The 13,015-nt window shown below is 42.0% G+C and overlaps 2 protein-coding genes across 6 annotated transcripts in view; one reads left to right on the top strand and one right to left on the bottom strand.

Annotated features, from left to right (window-relative positions):
• Positions 1 to 7,528, bottom strand: part of AKAP17A (A-kinase anchoring protein 17A) — a 61,962-nt gene extending 54,434 nt beyond the window's left edge. The window contains exons 1-2 of the mRNA XM_069205097.1: positions 7,385 to 7,528; positions 3,930 to 4,703 (exon numbers count right to left, since the gene is read on the bottom strand). Coding sequence (XP_069061198.1) covers positions 3,930 to 4,691 — 762 coding nt within the window. The 5' untranslated portion in view covers positions 4,692 to 4,703; positions 7,385 to 7,528. The remainder of the gene's footprint in view (positions 1 to 3,929; positions 4,704 to 7,384) is intronic.
• A 49-nt stretch (positions 7,529 to 7,577) lies between these two features.
• LOC138250332 (arylsulfatase D-like) overlaps positions 7,578 to 13,015 on the top strand; it is a 664,413-nt gene continuing 658,975 nt past the window's right edge. Inside the window, exon 1 of one of the 5 annotated variants that reach the window (XM_069205101.1) lies at positions 7,578 to 7,719. Coding sequence is in view for 3 of the 5 variants with exons in the window: in XM_069205098.1 (XP_069061199.1) it covers positions 7,826 to 8,003 (178 nt within the window). In the remaining 2 variants the exon portion in view is untranslated. The other 4 variants (XM_069205102.1, XM_069205100.1, XM_069205098.1 and 1 more) reach the window with 4 other exon arrangements.

Genomic DNA, 13,015 nt, shown 5'->3' with positions numbered 1-13,015 from the left:
CACACAAGGCCTTTGGGACTCAGTAGCACAAGTCTTCCATGGTGTACAGGACGACCTTTACCCCATTTTTTTGCAGGCGATTCAATGTGGTTGTGATGCGGGCAAGTTCACAATTAGTTGTGGCTTGGACACCACGACAATTCAATTCTAACTGGTTTTATATAGCGCATTGCTACCCAGCACTTACTGACCGCCACTTCGAATTGGCTACAAGATTTGAGCAAGCTCAGATTTCAAAAAGGTGAGTTTCAAGATGTTTTCTAAAAACGGATTTAGACTGCTGACTTCCGATGGGGGCGGGAAGAGTGTTCCAAAGCTTAGAAACCAGAAAGGCAAATGAACTGCTGCTGCTTCTTCCTCTTTTGACCCTTGGGCACTGACAAGAGCCACTGATCTGTCAAGCAAATAGACCTCACTGGGATGTAAGAGGCCTAAAGGCTCCGGATAATGATTGGGCCTCTCCCATGAATGGCCTGATGCGCAATACTCAGGGCCTTGAAAATAATACTCTTTTCCACTGGGCCCCAAGTGAAGGGCTATTAGTGCAGGTTTGGTAGATTGGCACTTCAGGATTTTATAAAGCGTTCTGGCAGCTGCATTCTGGACAACTTGAAGACTTTTAATCTCATATTTCGGGCTCCCTAAGTAGAGGGAGTTCCCATAGTCTAGGTGTAAATTTATTAGGTCCTCTACCACTATCCTTCTTGTGGAGTGTGGTAGCATGTATAAAAGCTTTCTGAGGGACCTAAGGAGACTGAAACAGGAACTCACAATTTTTTGGATTGAGTTTCCATAGTAAGCTTCTCATCTATCAAGATGCCTAGTATCTTGACTGCTGAGGCCGGTTTGGGTAATTCTCCAAGTTGTTCTGATCATCCCAGTTCCAGCCATTTAGATGTATTATTCCAGATCTATGAGACACGAATTCAGTTGCATGAAGGTCCGATTAACCTCAGGGTCGTGATAATTTGAGTCCCATCTGCATATGACACTAGAGCAAGGTCGCAGGAGTGTATGATCTCTGCTAGGGTCCGTACATAAAAATTAAAAAGTGTGGGGCTTAGCGATCAGCCCTGGGAGACCCCACTATGTAGTGGGTGGATAGTAGACTAGAATGATCCATCACACACCTGGAAAGCTCCTACTCCCCAGGAAGGCTTCCAGGCACTTGCTAGCGTCCCTGAAATTCCCACTTTAAGCATTTTGCAGAGGAGAATGGGATGTGACAATGTCAAAGGCTGTGCTAAGGTCCAATATAATCGTGGCTGAGCCACCACAATCTAAAAATGGCACTCATTTCCTTGATTGCAACCAACATCGCGGTCTAAGAGCTGCATCCCATTCTGAAGCCTGTCTAAGTGAGTTAGAGAATATCATGATCTTCCAAAAAGCTAGACAGTTGTTTATTAACATGCTTTTCAATAATCTTGCTAACCGCTGGGAGCAGAGAAATAGGTCTACAGCTCTCTGCCTTTGGGCTAGCTATAGGTTCCATCATTGCCATTCATCGTCATGCATGGCTGTGACTGACTGGGTTCTCCAATGACTCCCAGTCCTCTCCCACTCTCTGATGGACAGGACATTCAATGGGACTTGTTGGTTTGGGGACAAGGCTAACTCTGCCCAACAACATTTCAAACGGAGTAGGGCCACTGCTTCCTCTCTGGGATTCCCTGTCCAGCCTCGCCAGCTGCAACAATTCCACTGTTTCTTTCATGGCTTTGGCCAAGGCTTCCCTTACCAACTCCTGTCCCACCCCACCAAGGAGCCCAGTAGTTTTGCAGGAGAGGCCGAAGTGCCCAAAGCAACCAAGGACAGCATGCTGCTCAGCCCCCCAAACTCAGCAGCCCGCCCTGCCAAACCTCTTTAGCGTACTCTTGCAGGGCCAAAGCCACCTAGTAGGAGGCAGAATCCACTGATTCTATCCAGATTTGCAAGCGGTCACGTCAGCTTGGTGGGTTCTGCAGATTGTCCACAAAGATTATGCCTTACCCTTTCTTTCTTTCCTGCTGCACCTTCCAACATCCACCCAGAGAGTGACTGAGCACCATCTCTCCATTTTGCGGCATAAAGTGCAAACCCTTTAGGCCAAAGGGGCTGTTGAGAGGGTGCCAGAAATATGATGTGGTTGTTATTCCTGCTAAATTCTGGTGACCAAGAAGGATGGAGGTCTTCGACCCGTTCTAGATCTGCACCGTCCTAGCACATTCCTCTAGAAGGGGACATTCAAAACGCTCGCTCTTACCTAGATATTGTCTGCCCTCAACCCTGGTTGGTGGCATTGCACATGCAAGACACCTATTTCCACTTACTCATCCTGCCGGCCCAACAGAGCTACCTGCAGTTCGCTGGAGGGACAGATGCATTTTCAGTTTGCTGTGCTCCCTTTTGGTCTTACCAGTGTCTCCTGGTTGATCACGAAAGTGATGGTGGTGATGGTAGCACGACTTCGGAGGTCAGGGGTGCAGTCTTCCCCTACCTCAACGACAGGCTGTTGAAGGCAGGCTCTCCCCAGGGAGTCATCAACCAACTCCAGACTACAGCGAACCTCCTCAATCCTTGGGGTTCACTATCAATGTGTCAAACTCACACAACTCCTCAGTCACTCCCCTTCATCTGAGCCATTCTGGGAATAATTCATTTCCCCCAGGAAAAAAAAGCCCAGTACATTCAGGCTATAGTCCCAATACTTCAGCCTCAGTCCTGGATCTCAGCGAGATAGACTCTGAGGCTTCTGTGACTGATGGCATTCTTCTTGTCGAGCACGCCAGGTAGCATACGTTGGCTCTGCAGTGGGATCTGAAGTCCCAGAATGCAAAACATCAAGGGAACCTCTCTGACCTGCTCCAGATTTGAGAGGAGATTGAGAAAGATCTACAGTGGTGGTTGTTGAACCACAACTGGGTCAGTGGGAGACACCTCTCCCTTTCCCATCCAGACTGGACAGTGGTGACTTATGCATCTCGTCTAGGCTGGTGCTGCCACCTGGGAGAGGTGGAGATCAGAGGCCTCTGGTCTCCGGTGGCATCCAGATTCCAAATCAACCTGTTGAAGCTCTGAGTGATCCAACTAGCATTGAAAGCCTTTCTATTCTCCATCAAGGGAAGTCTAGTGCAGGTGTTCACGGGCAACACCACTGCCATGTGGTACAGCAACAAACAAGGCAGGGTAGAGTTACACACCCTACACGGAGGCCTTATACCTCTGGAAATGGCTGGATCGCCAAGGAATATTTATTGTGGTAAATCACTTGATGGGCTTCCTGAGAGCCAGGGAAGACAAACTCAGCCATCAGCACCTAGCAGGTCACTAGTGGCGGTTACACCTGGAGGTGGCGCAAGGTCTCTTCTGTGAATAGGGAGAACCTTAAGTCGATCTGCTTGCCACCACCGAGAACACACAATGTCAGAACCTCTGCATGTTGCAGTTTCCAAAGCGTATATCACTAGGAGATGTGTTCTGCCTTGGGACGTCAGGGTGCCCATATCACTCCTGACCCATGTTCTCAAAAAGATAAGGACCGACCAGGTACAATATATTGTTTGAAAAACCTGCACCCTCCATTGTGATCTTTCAGTAGTCTCTCCATGTTCAAGATTTATAGTGTAAAATAACATTTCAAAGGCATGAAGCCATTTACATTATTGCTTACACTGGCTACAGACTTTAGTTCCATGCATGAAACTACTGTAAAACAATGGATTTTGTTAGGCAGTGGCAACAGAATAATAAAACACAAACTTTTTAGAACTTACTTGGCGATGCTCATAAGAAAGACAATTTGCACTTTAACTGAATCTCTTTAAAAAAAAAAAATAATAGTAAAAAATAAAAAAAAAACAGATGAACTTTGTGACAGTTTGGGCAATTTAGGAACAGACAAAGAATTTAAGATGAAAATAACTATTTCTAGCGCCTGGCATCCTTACCTTGATGTTGCATGCCACAGCTTTCCCATCTTCACCCTTATACATCAGCTTCATTCCTCGCAGAGCATTCATTGCTTTGATAAACCCAGCATATTGCATGTACTGGACATAGGCCTCGAAGTTCAAGTGTCCTCCAAAACTGAATGTGTGGAAGTTCCTACCAGTCATTTCTTCCCTGTAAGGATCTAGCATGGGTATATCCACATTACGTATTTCCCCAAAGGTTTGAAATACTCGAATAAGTACTTCTTCACTTGGTTTTTCAGAAAGTGAATCTTTCGCAGCAAACCATTTACAAGGCAATCCTTCTAAGTAAATGGTGTCCGGCCTCTCTCCTGGAAGAGTTTCATTCATGTCCTTTGCATCACGGAAAAAGGAGTCCCAGTCATGCCGGGTGGGGAAATCAACTTTATATTCAGCTGCACGTACTTTCAAGATATCAGAAAAACCACTAAGTTTTATTGTTTTGCCATCAAGGGCAGTGAGGAAGGCCTTCACCAGGCTCTTCTTTTCAACTTCTCCTTCAAAACGGATGAAGTCCATGGTGCTTTTCGAAATCCGCAAGGTGGAAAACTGATGGTTCTGCACCATGGCTTTTAGTCTTTCCATGACTTCCCAGTTTGAGATGGACTTTCCTGGCTGCTTCAATTGAGGAAGCGAGACACTGATTGTCATTTTTGTGATGGGTTTTAGATGTAATCCCATAGCAGGACACAGCTCAACTGCTTCTGATGTATCGTGGACTATAGTAGCAGCTGCCATTGTAAATGTAACCTACAAAACAAAGAGAAGACTATAGATTTAAATGAGCCACATACATCAAGAATGCTCAACTTACCAACTCATACACAAACGTCAGGAAGGTCCGCAACCTACCAGAGTGATCCCTTTACAAGTTGAGCCCTTTAATCTCATCAGCAAAGGATCGGGGCAAACCAGTTCAAATGAATACTGCACAATACTGGTGTCAGCCACAACAAAGTAGCAAGTGAGACTGTGGTGGGATGCACTGAACTTGGTCTAAAACCCAGAAGTTTTGCTAATGATGGGGATCGTTTACTGTGTGAACGTGGAGCTTCCTGTCACCACTACCCTCCTGCTACTCACCATATTGCTGTACATGGCCTTGGTCACCCCTTGCCTAGAGTCCCTCATCTACTCTCAGTGCTGCTTCTACTCACCAGCTTTCCTATATTAACACTGTATAGTGTGCAGAAGTGTGTTTCCTTTTCAGACTGCTCCTATTATCTCCTCTCACAAAGGCAAAAGGTGGGGGAACTCCTCCGCAATTAGCGGGACATGCTATTGCTTTCCTAATACTATCCAGAGACTCTGGGGTATTATCCAATTTTGCACGACATAATACAAAAAATATACGAAAACGCTGGTGATGTTATGTTTAATCCTATGATAAACCGATTGAGTTACAAAGCAAACCACCTGTGGAGTGAATTTCCTCAAACATAGATATGCTCTGACAACAACCTATTGAAAATCTTAATTACTGGGAGGGGGCTTGAGGCCCTTCATTGCTAAAGATTCTGATTAATCATTCACATTTAAATTTTCCAGAACCGTTAGAGGATTGCCTGCTATTGGAATTGTACTTTGCAGATTAAACGCCAGTCAGTCCGTTTTTACTACTCCTGATCGCCCCTACGTCTTTACTACTCCCACCACAAATACTGCTTTCAGAGGTATCAAATTACCACAATTAATTATAATATTGTATCACAGCTTTTGGTGCAGACCTTATAAACTCTTCGGTTGACTGGTGAAACCGATTATATTTCTAAATGAAAGGCTAGTTCAACAATGTTTGGTCTTTAATTGCCCGAAGGAATGTTTAGTTTCCTAGAGTAATAATCAATCCATTTCGCTCGGAGCAATAATCCCAACAAGATTTCTTATGGCTTAAACATGGAAGTCTCTCATTGTAATAACACATATAAGTTGCTCTCGAATCAATTTCCCATATTGCTGTGCTAAATTCAGGCATCTTTAATTTGAAATTTCACAATTCAAAATGTACCATCATGACATTCATATTGTTGAAACGGTGACAGGAACAGTAATTTGTTCGACAATCATTAGCCCTATAATGTTCAGTCACCACATCCACGTGCAAAGCCTGGTCACTATTATACAACACCAGGTTCAGACTTTTTCTCCACGTGACAACTGCCCTTTACAAAGGACCATGCAATTTTCATTATTTTTATTTTTTTGTAAGAGGTTGTATGCAGCCCTTTTTAGGTATTGCCTTCTACACAACGCATGTGCTTTCTGTTGCAAGACACTGTTAAAATAAAGCCGGTTTAAATCCCACTCATTGCTTACCAATGGCTAGCTTCATTATCACGGATTTGCTTTCTTCTTACTTTTTAGCATACGTGTGCCGTCCTTGCTCTTCTTGACGCGTCACTGTGGCCTTACAATTATTCCTTTTTCAGGCTCTGTTTTCTTTCTGTTTAAGCACACCTTGAGTGTGCGTGTGTTTTCCAGCTATTTCTACAGTATGCACCTCTTTTTCATTTTATTTGCTGATTCAGATTGGAAAGGCAAATGAAAAGAATAAAACGCAGCTGCGACATTTTGTAGATGCATGGGACAACCAAAGGCCAAAACAAGTTCTTTCTTCCTACTTAGCCATGCTGCACAGCATTTGGAAAGCTACACAGCATGGCTAAGGGGTAATGGCGAGGCTTATAGACTTTGCCAATGCTTGTTAAATGCCGCAGTCTTCATTGGTTTTCACAGCCCTTAGTCAACCTTTAATCAAAGCCAATATTCAAAAGGAACACTTTATATGATTTCATAATCAAAAATATTCCAATACGTGGCTGTCATTAATTAATGAGATTTCGGAAAACATCAAAATGCTACAGATGCTAATCAATGGAGTGTTTTCGGAAATCTAAGAGATGAAAATAAATGGGTTAGACATTAAACGGAAGAGAAGCCGTAGAAGCACGTTATAGCAACTAAGCTTAAAATGGATATACTCGTGTGATCAGACAGGATTAATTAGACTTAATGTGGTTTTATTGTGAACATACGATGGTCGAGCGTGTAAGTTATTGCAATCGTTATCATACATTTGCTTGTTACCTTATTTCCATCAAATTGATAAGAACTCTCGTTTTCCCTATTCCAATTTTTGTAATAATTCTAGTACGCCTATGGCTGTTAGCCTCATTATAAACTCAAGACTCCAAGTAGTAGAAAGCAAAGTCCAAACATGGGCTTAACCAATTATGACGAGCATGTTGCAGCTGCCAGTCGTGCTAAGGTTTGAAGGTGCTTCCAGAAAGAGACCATTACAGTTCCTTGCACAACCCATTATCTCAGCATACTTTTGCATGAGTTTAGACAAATTCGCAGTGTGCTATAGGTAACGGATTAGGTAGATTAACAAAGGAATGTAGATTACTAGACCACAGTTCGCTACTTACATGGGCCGCTGATAAAATCAGGATGTTTCTTGTTGTTCGCAGTTGGTCTCTTAACGGATGTTATTGCACGTAATGTTAGCACTTCCGGGTCGTATTACAACCAATCCCCAGCAAAACGTATTCCAGGAGCCGTCGGCGAGCGGGAGGTACTGCTTATGTGCAATGTGACCAACGTACAGAAGCAATGAAAGCACATTATCCAATCCTAGCGCCCCATCCAGAAGTCCGCAGTGCTTATTGGCTGTAGAGTTGGCACATGTTTTGTCCGAGTGATCATCATATGGTGTGTTGCCAATTGTGAACGGCTGGACTTACTTGGATTTTCGTGGTGCGTGGTGAGTTAATGATGGAAAGAAGAGCCGGACAGGTTACTTACCGCGTGTTGTTGTGGGTGTGTTGAAGAGCGGAGTAGGACCATGGGTGCTAGGAGTGAGTTGTAGAATGACACACTTTTTATTGACTTTTTGGCTGCTCTCCACTTCCTTAGAGCTTGTGGCTGCTCGTGACAGCCTTATGGGACGCGGTTGGAGTCTGGAAGCGGCCACGCACAATACGAGCTGGCAGTTCTGTAAGCCTCGTGACATTTATACCATTTACTGCCATTGGATCTTTGGGCGCAGTAAGTTAAAGTATGGTAACTGCAGTGCTGCGCGCAAAGTAGATGGGGCGAGTGAGCTTGGGGACGTGTTAAAAGGCAGGACTAACGAAACAAAAATATTTTGTAACATTTTTCTCTGTTACCTTCAGGTAACTACAAATAAAATAACGCACAGCTTAAATGAAAATGTAATGAACGTTATGGTAATCAGTTGTAAATAAACTATCGTACATTATGAACCCTATATTACTTCACGCACTGCGCCAGAGAGGTAAAGAACCTAATTGTGGTTGGTGCAGTGGAGAATAGCTAATTGTGTATGTTTAGTGGTACAAAGTCCCAGTCTTGACAGAAAGCACTACGAACATGCAAGTCGTTATTTTAAAATTGCATTACATACAGTATAAGAGTGGCTGCTACAAAATGTGCGGACATTTTTAAGATGAAAAAAGTGCTTCCAAAATAGATTGTAGTAATACCCAGAGTGTACATAATGCAATTGTTTTAGAACTGTCTTTTAAAAGTACACACACATCACAGCTTAGCTAGTACCACTAAAAAAGAATCAATGTGTGTCATCTGAGGTTTCTAGTGATGTAATCAATTAAAGCCAATACTGCCTTCCAAACTCCTTTTACATTTGCAGATTGGCCAGTTGCATGCTTTTCCATTTTATTCAGGGAGGCAGGCATTCTGGCAGGACGGCTTGTTTACCTGTTCAGCCTTCCCTTGGTTTCACAGCACAGGAGACTCTGCCTTATACTACAGCTGAAGTATTTCAACTCTGGGAATTAACAGTCCTGGTATGGTTGTCTTTTCACAAAAAGTAGGGGAACTGGTTTTCTAAAAATAAACAAGCATTGACAAAGCCAATAGGTTTTGCCTATGGGAGATCCATTGGCTTTGTCAGTGTTTTTCTAGACATGTTGCATAGCACCACAGCCTGCTGTGCATCATGGCTTAAAATAAAGAGCTGTGATGCAGCCAGCGCTGCTTGCCTTATAGCGCTCTTATTTTCTTTACTCTCATCCATGCTTGGTTTTCTTTGCTGCTAATCTTGAACAAGTAAAGAAATAAGATAATACGTGCCTGTGTATTTAGATAACACAGGATTTTATGTTCATAAGAACTAGGAAGATTACTATGGTACCCTGATTAATTGTCAAAATAAATACTAGAAAAATGCTGCATAACATTTGGTTATCTGTAGAGCGCATGAACCTAATTTCTAACATTCAACATCTGATTCCTCTTCTCCCCATTTAAATAAATCACAGAGCAAAGACAATTTTGACATAATTTTCAGCATAGAAATGAATGACACCTGTTGTATCCAACAGTGCCCAACAGCAGGAGCACTGAAATTACAGAAGATTCCCAAACGCACTGTTAGTTATTTTATCAACCTTTAAAGGATGAAAGGCAGAGTCAGCTGCTAGTTTTTAAACATGTGAACTGTATTGTTCAGGGGTGTGGAATTTAATAAAACACCTCCTTGTCCATGGGACAGGTTGCTTCATAAATCTACTTGTCCTGTAAAAAAATAATAATAATAATTTGTTCCTTTGGTGCCATGTACTGCAGCAATACATTATGACAGCAAACTCAATTATATAAGAGCTTTGATAACAGCCTCTCTAATTATGCCAGGGCTCATAGTATAGTAGGGTTTGAATTCTGTCAATTCCTGCATTTTTCCACCTTTCCACAGATCTAAATACTGGAGCTAGAGGTAGGTATAAGCAATAGTTCGAGGGTTGGAATGCGCTTTGGACTCTGTGCAAGTCAGTCACTTGCATGTTTAGGGGTTTTCAGCAGCTTTGTTTTAATCTTTTCCCATACCGAGAAAGGTTGGAAATTTGCTCCAGACAAGGGCAGAAATAAAACTTCTTTCACGTTTGGGGTGGGTGGGAGGGCGGGAAATGGTTGGATGGAAAGTGAGCTTGTAGAGGCTCAACAGATTTTTGCAGGAGCAAAATCCACACATGCATATTTGCTTGCATTAAAATGCAGCCCAAAAATATTTTCTATGAGTACGATTTCCTGGCCTACTCCTGTAAATTATTTGTGAATTCATGAAAGCTGTAAATCTGTACTAATGCAAGGTAATTTACCATTGGTGCACTTTTGTGACTTTATATAACCAAGGCCTTTCATTTTTATGAAAATTCTCTCTCCCGCTTCCACCCCCCCCCCCCCAAACAGGCTTCACTGTGAGTGACCGTAACCGCATTCTACTCTTTCATAAGGAGCATATTGCCACTCAAAGTATTTTTTTTTTTTTCAGTGCCAGAGACTACTGTGGCAATGCATGCTTTTTGATACCTAAAAATATTATTGCTTTTTGCCAATATTTGTTATAATGGTAAGGGCCTGGCAGCTCCCAAAACAATAAAGTTTCACAAAAACCATGTCAAAACAAGACACACATTGACAAAACCAAAAGGCTGACCACCAATTGCAGACCTTTGGGCTTTGCTAATTTTTGTTTATTTTCATGTTTCCCATAATCTTGTTGAAACTGGTTGCACTGATTTTCCATTATGAATATTTTTTGGGAATACTAGCATGCATTAACACAATTTATTAGATGATGCTTCAAAGAAATGGTTCCTAAAAGTTTGAAAAGTTTAGCAAAACATTTTTTCCAAGTTGCATTTTTTTTGTGAACATTTAATTTGAAAGCAAAGACTCATCAATCTAGCTTTCAAGCTTCTGCAAATAGTTGCATCTTATCCGAGAGCATTATACATAGCCTCCTACTGTTTAACTTTGCAAACATGTGTACGCATTTTTATACTGGTACCACTATCAGCAGTGCAGTGCTGTCCAAGCTTACGTTTCATTAGTGTGCTCACCCTAATAATAAATTATTTGAATTAATGAACCATAAATACAAGTACAAACAGCATTAATATTTGTACGCACATATTACCTTAACTGCACACAATGTCCTTACTTGATCCATAATGTGGTACTCTAAACTGGCAACCAAAAGGCTTGTGTACAGGGAGACAACCTACTTGTGCCAAGGACAAAATAACATGAAAACTTGTTGTCCTTGGCCCCAAACAATATTGGGGCTCGAAAAATCCACATGACCACTTGCATTGGCGAGTCTTATTTGATCAGGTCGAGCTATTTTTAATACTTACTTGTCCCTTTTGGCAGTTGACACTGAACAGATGTTCTGTTCAGTTGAAAAGTGGAGGGGCAATTAAAGATGCCTTTAAGTCTTGTTCTTATGTCACATTTGCTCTGTGTTCACAGGCAGAGGTCAAAAGTCAGTTTTTCTTGCAATTAATTTTCCTTATGACTGCGGAGTTCCAGGACTTTGTAAGGTGAACTGTGTGACCTGTTGCTTGGAATGTAAAATAAAAGGAAATAGGGTAGCAAGTTTTTCCTAACACACAACATTTAAATGACTAAGTTAACTGTGCAAACATTTCAAAATATATTTCAGTAGTTGTGAAAGCCCTTTTTTATATATCTGTGTAATGAAAAAATACTTTAATAGGATGAAAACAAATCAGAATACTTTATATATTGACATGCAAAGGATATGTTTTCTGACACCCAATTTTCACAGATTGTTAATACACTACATAGTTTTATCAGTAAAGCTGAAAGTTAGTGGAGAGGTTTTTGGACATTTCTTGGAAAGTTACTGTGTGTAGATGACAATATGTTACCACATCATGGTTTAGTAATATATGTATTAAAATTGAGTGTTTAAACAAACTGAGAAACACCCCTGCCCCGATGGCAATGTTGTTAGTAAACTAAAAGAAGTCCTAGATTATGTGGGCTAGACCTCATGGGTGTGTGGGACTAGATTATTGTCATGCATGCAGCAAACGTTAGTCTACTTAATCAAACAAAAGAGGTTTTTTGGTACTGCAGAAATGCTGAGCTCACATATTTGAAGGTGCAATCATATGTGAGAATTAAGAAAAAGGCGACTCTGTAAACTATTTGTCCACGATCACACAATTTGAGACCCGTTTACGGGTCAAGTACATTACAGTTAGTTCGAATAGAATATTTGAGTTACTTGACCTGCAGGTCTAGTAACATTTTATGATTTTTCAAGCCCTGAATAGGTCCTAGGAGGCTGGCTATTGGAATTCCACACCCCTGATTTTTGGACCTGACAGCCTTGGGTTGTACCCCCTAACTTTTTGCCTACCGCCTCCACTTTTATGACCTAATTTCTGCTGGCTTTAGGACTCTGTGCACTTTACCACTGCTAACCAGTGCAAAATAACCTGTTTGCCAGGCCCAAGCCTTCCCTTTTTATACATATGTCTCCCCTATTAGGCCCTTGACAACCCAGAGGGAAGAGTGCAATGTATTTAAAAGGCAGGACATGTAATTTCAAGTTTTATGTGTCCTCAGAAAAACTCCCTAAGTAACTTTTCACTAACATAAGGCCTATCTCTCACATAGGATAACATTGAGATTGCCTTATTACATCTTATAAGTGTAATTCACAACCTGAAAGAGATACGTTTATCAAGTTTGTTATCTTTGGACTCACAATTTAAAATCACAACTTATGGTGAAATCAGATTTTAAATTGCAGTCCTGAAAATCTCAATTTTAGAAAGTTGGCATTTTCTTTAACAATTTGGTGCCTACTGCTTGTCTCTGAATACACGTCTGGGGTGAATGACTGGTGGACTTCCTGCTGGATAGCCACACAAAGGGACCTTAGGTGTACCTGATGGGCCATCCTGGGCAGGATGGGAGGTAGGAACTGACACTTACACCTAAATGGGCTGTGTCCTACCCCCCTGTAGTGAGTCTGGAGCCAGGGCAGGCACAAAGGGAGGAGCTCCAGCACTTCAAAGACCGTTGTTTGAAGTCTACCCCACTTCAAAGGCACAACTGGGTATAAGTCCTCTACCACTGATGCCACCATGTTAATACACTTCTGGACATATGAGCACTCTTCCAGGAAGGAGGACTGCTGTGCTGCTACAAGGACTGCCACGCCAATGGGCTGCTACTCTACTTGACCCTGCTGTGCT

This window comes from Pleurodeles waltl, chromosome 8 (genome assembly GCF_031143425.1).
Source record: "Pleurodeles waltl isolate 20211129_DDA chromosome 8, aPleWal1.hap1.20221129, whole genome shotgun sequence".
Taxonomy (NCBI): domain Eukaryota; kingdom Metazoa; phylum Chordata; class Amphibia; order Caudata; family Salamandridae; genus Pleurodeles; species Pleurodeles waltl.
Note: the sequence above shows the minus strand (reverse complement) of the source record. Positions and strands in the feature narration are given on the sequence as shown.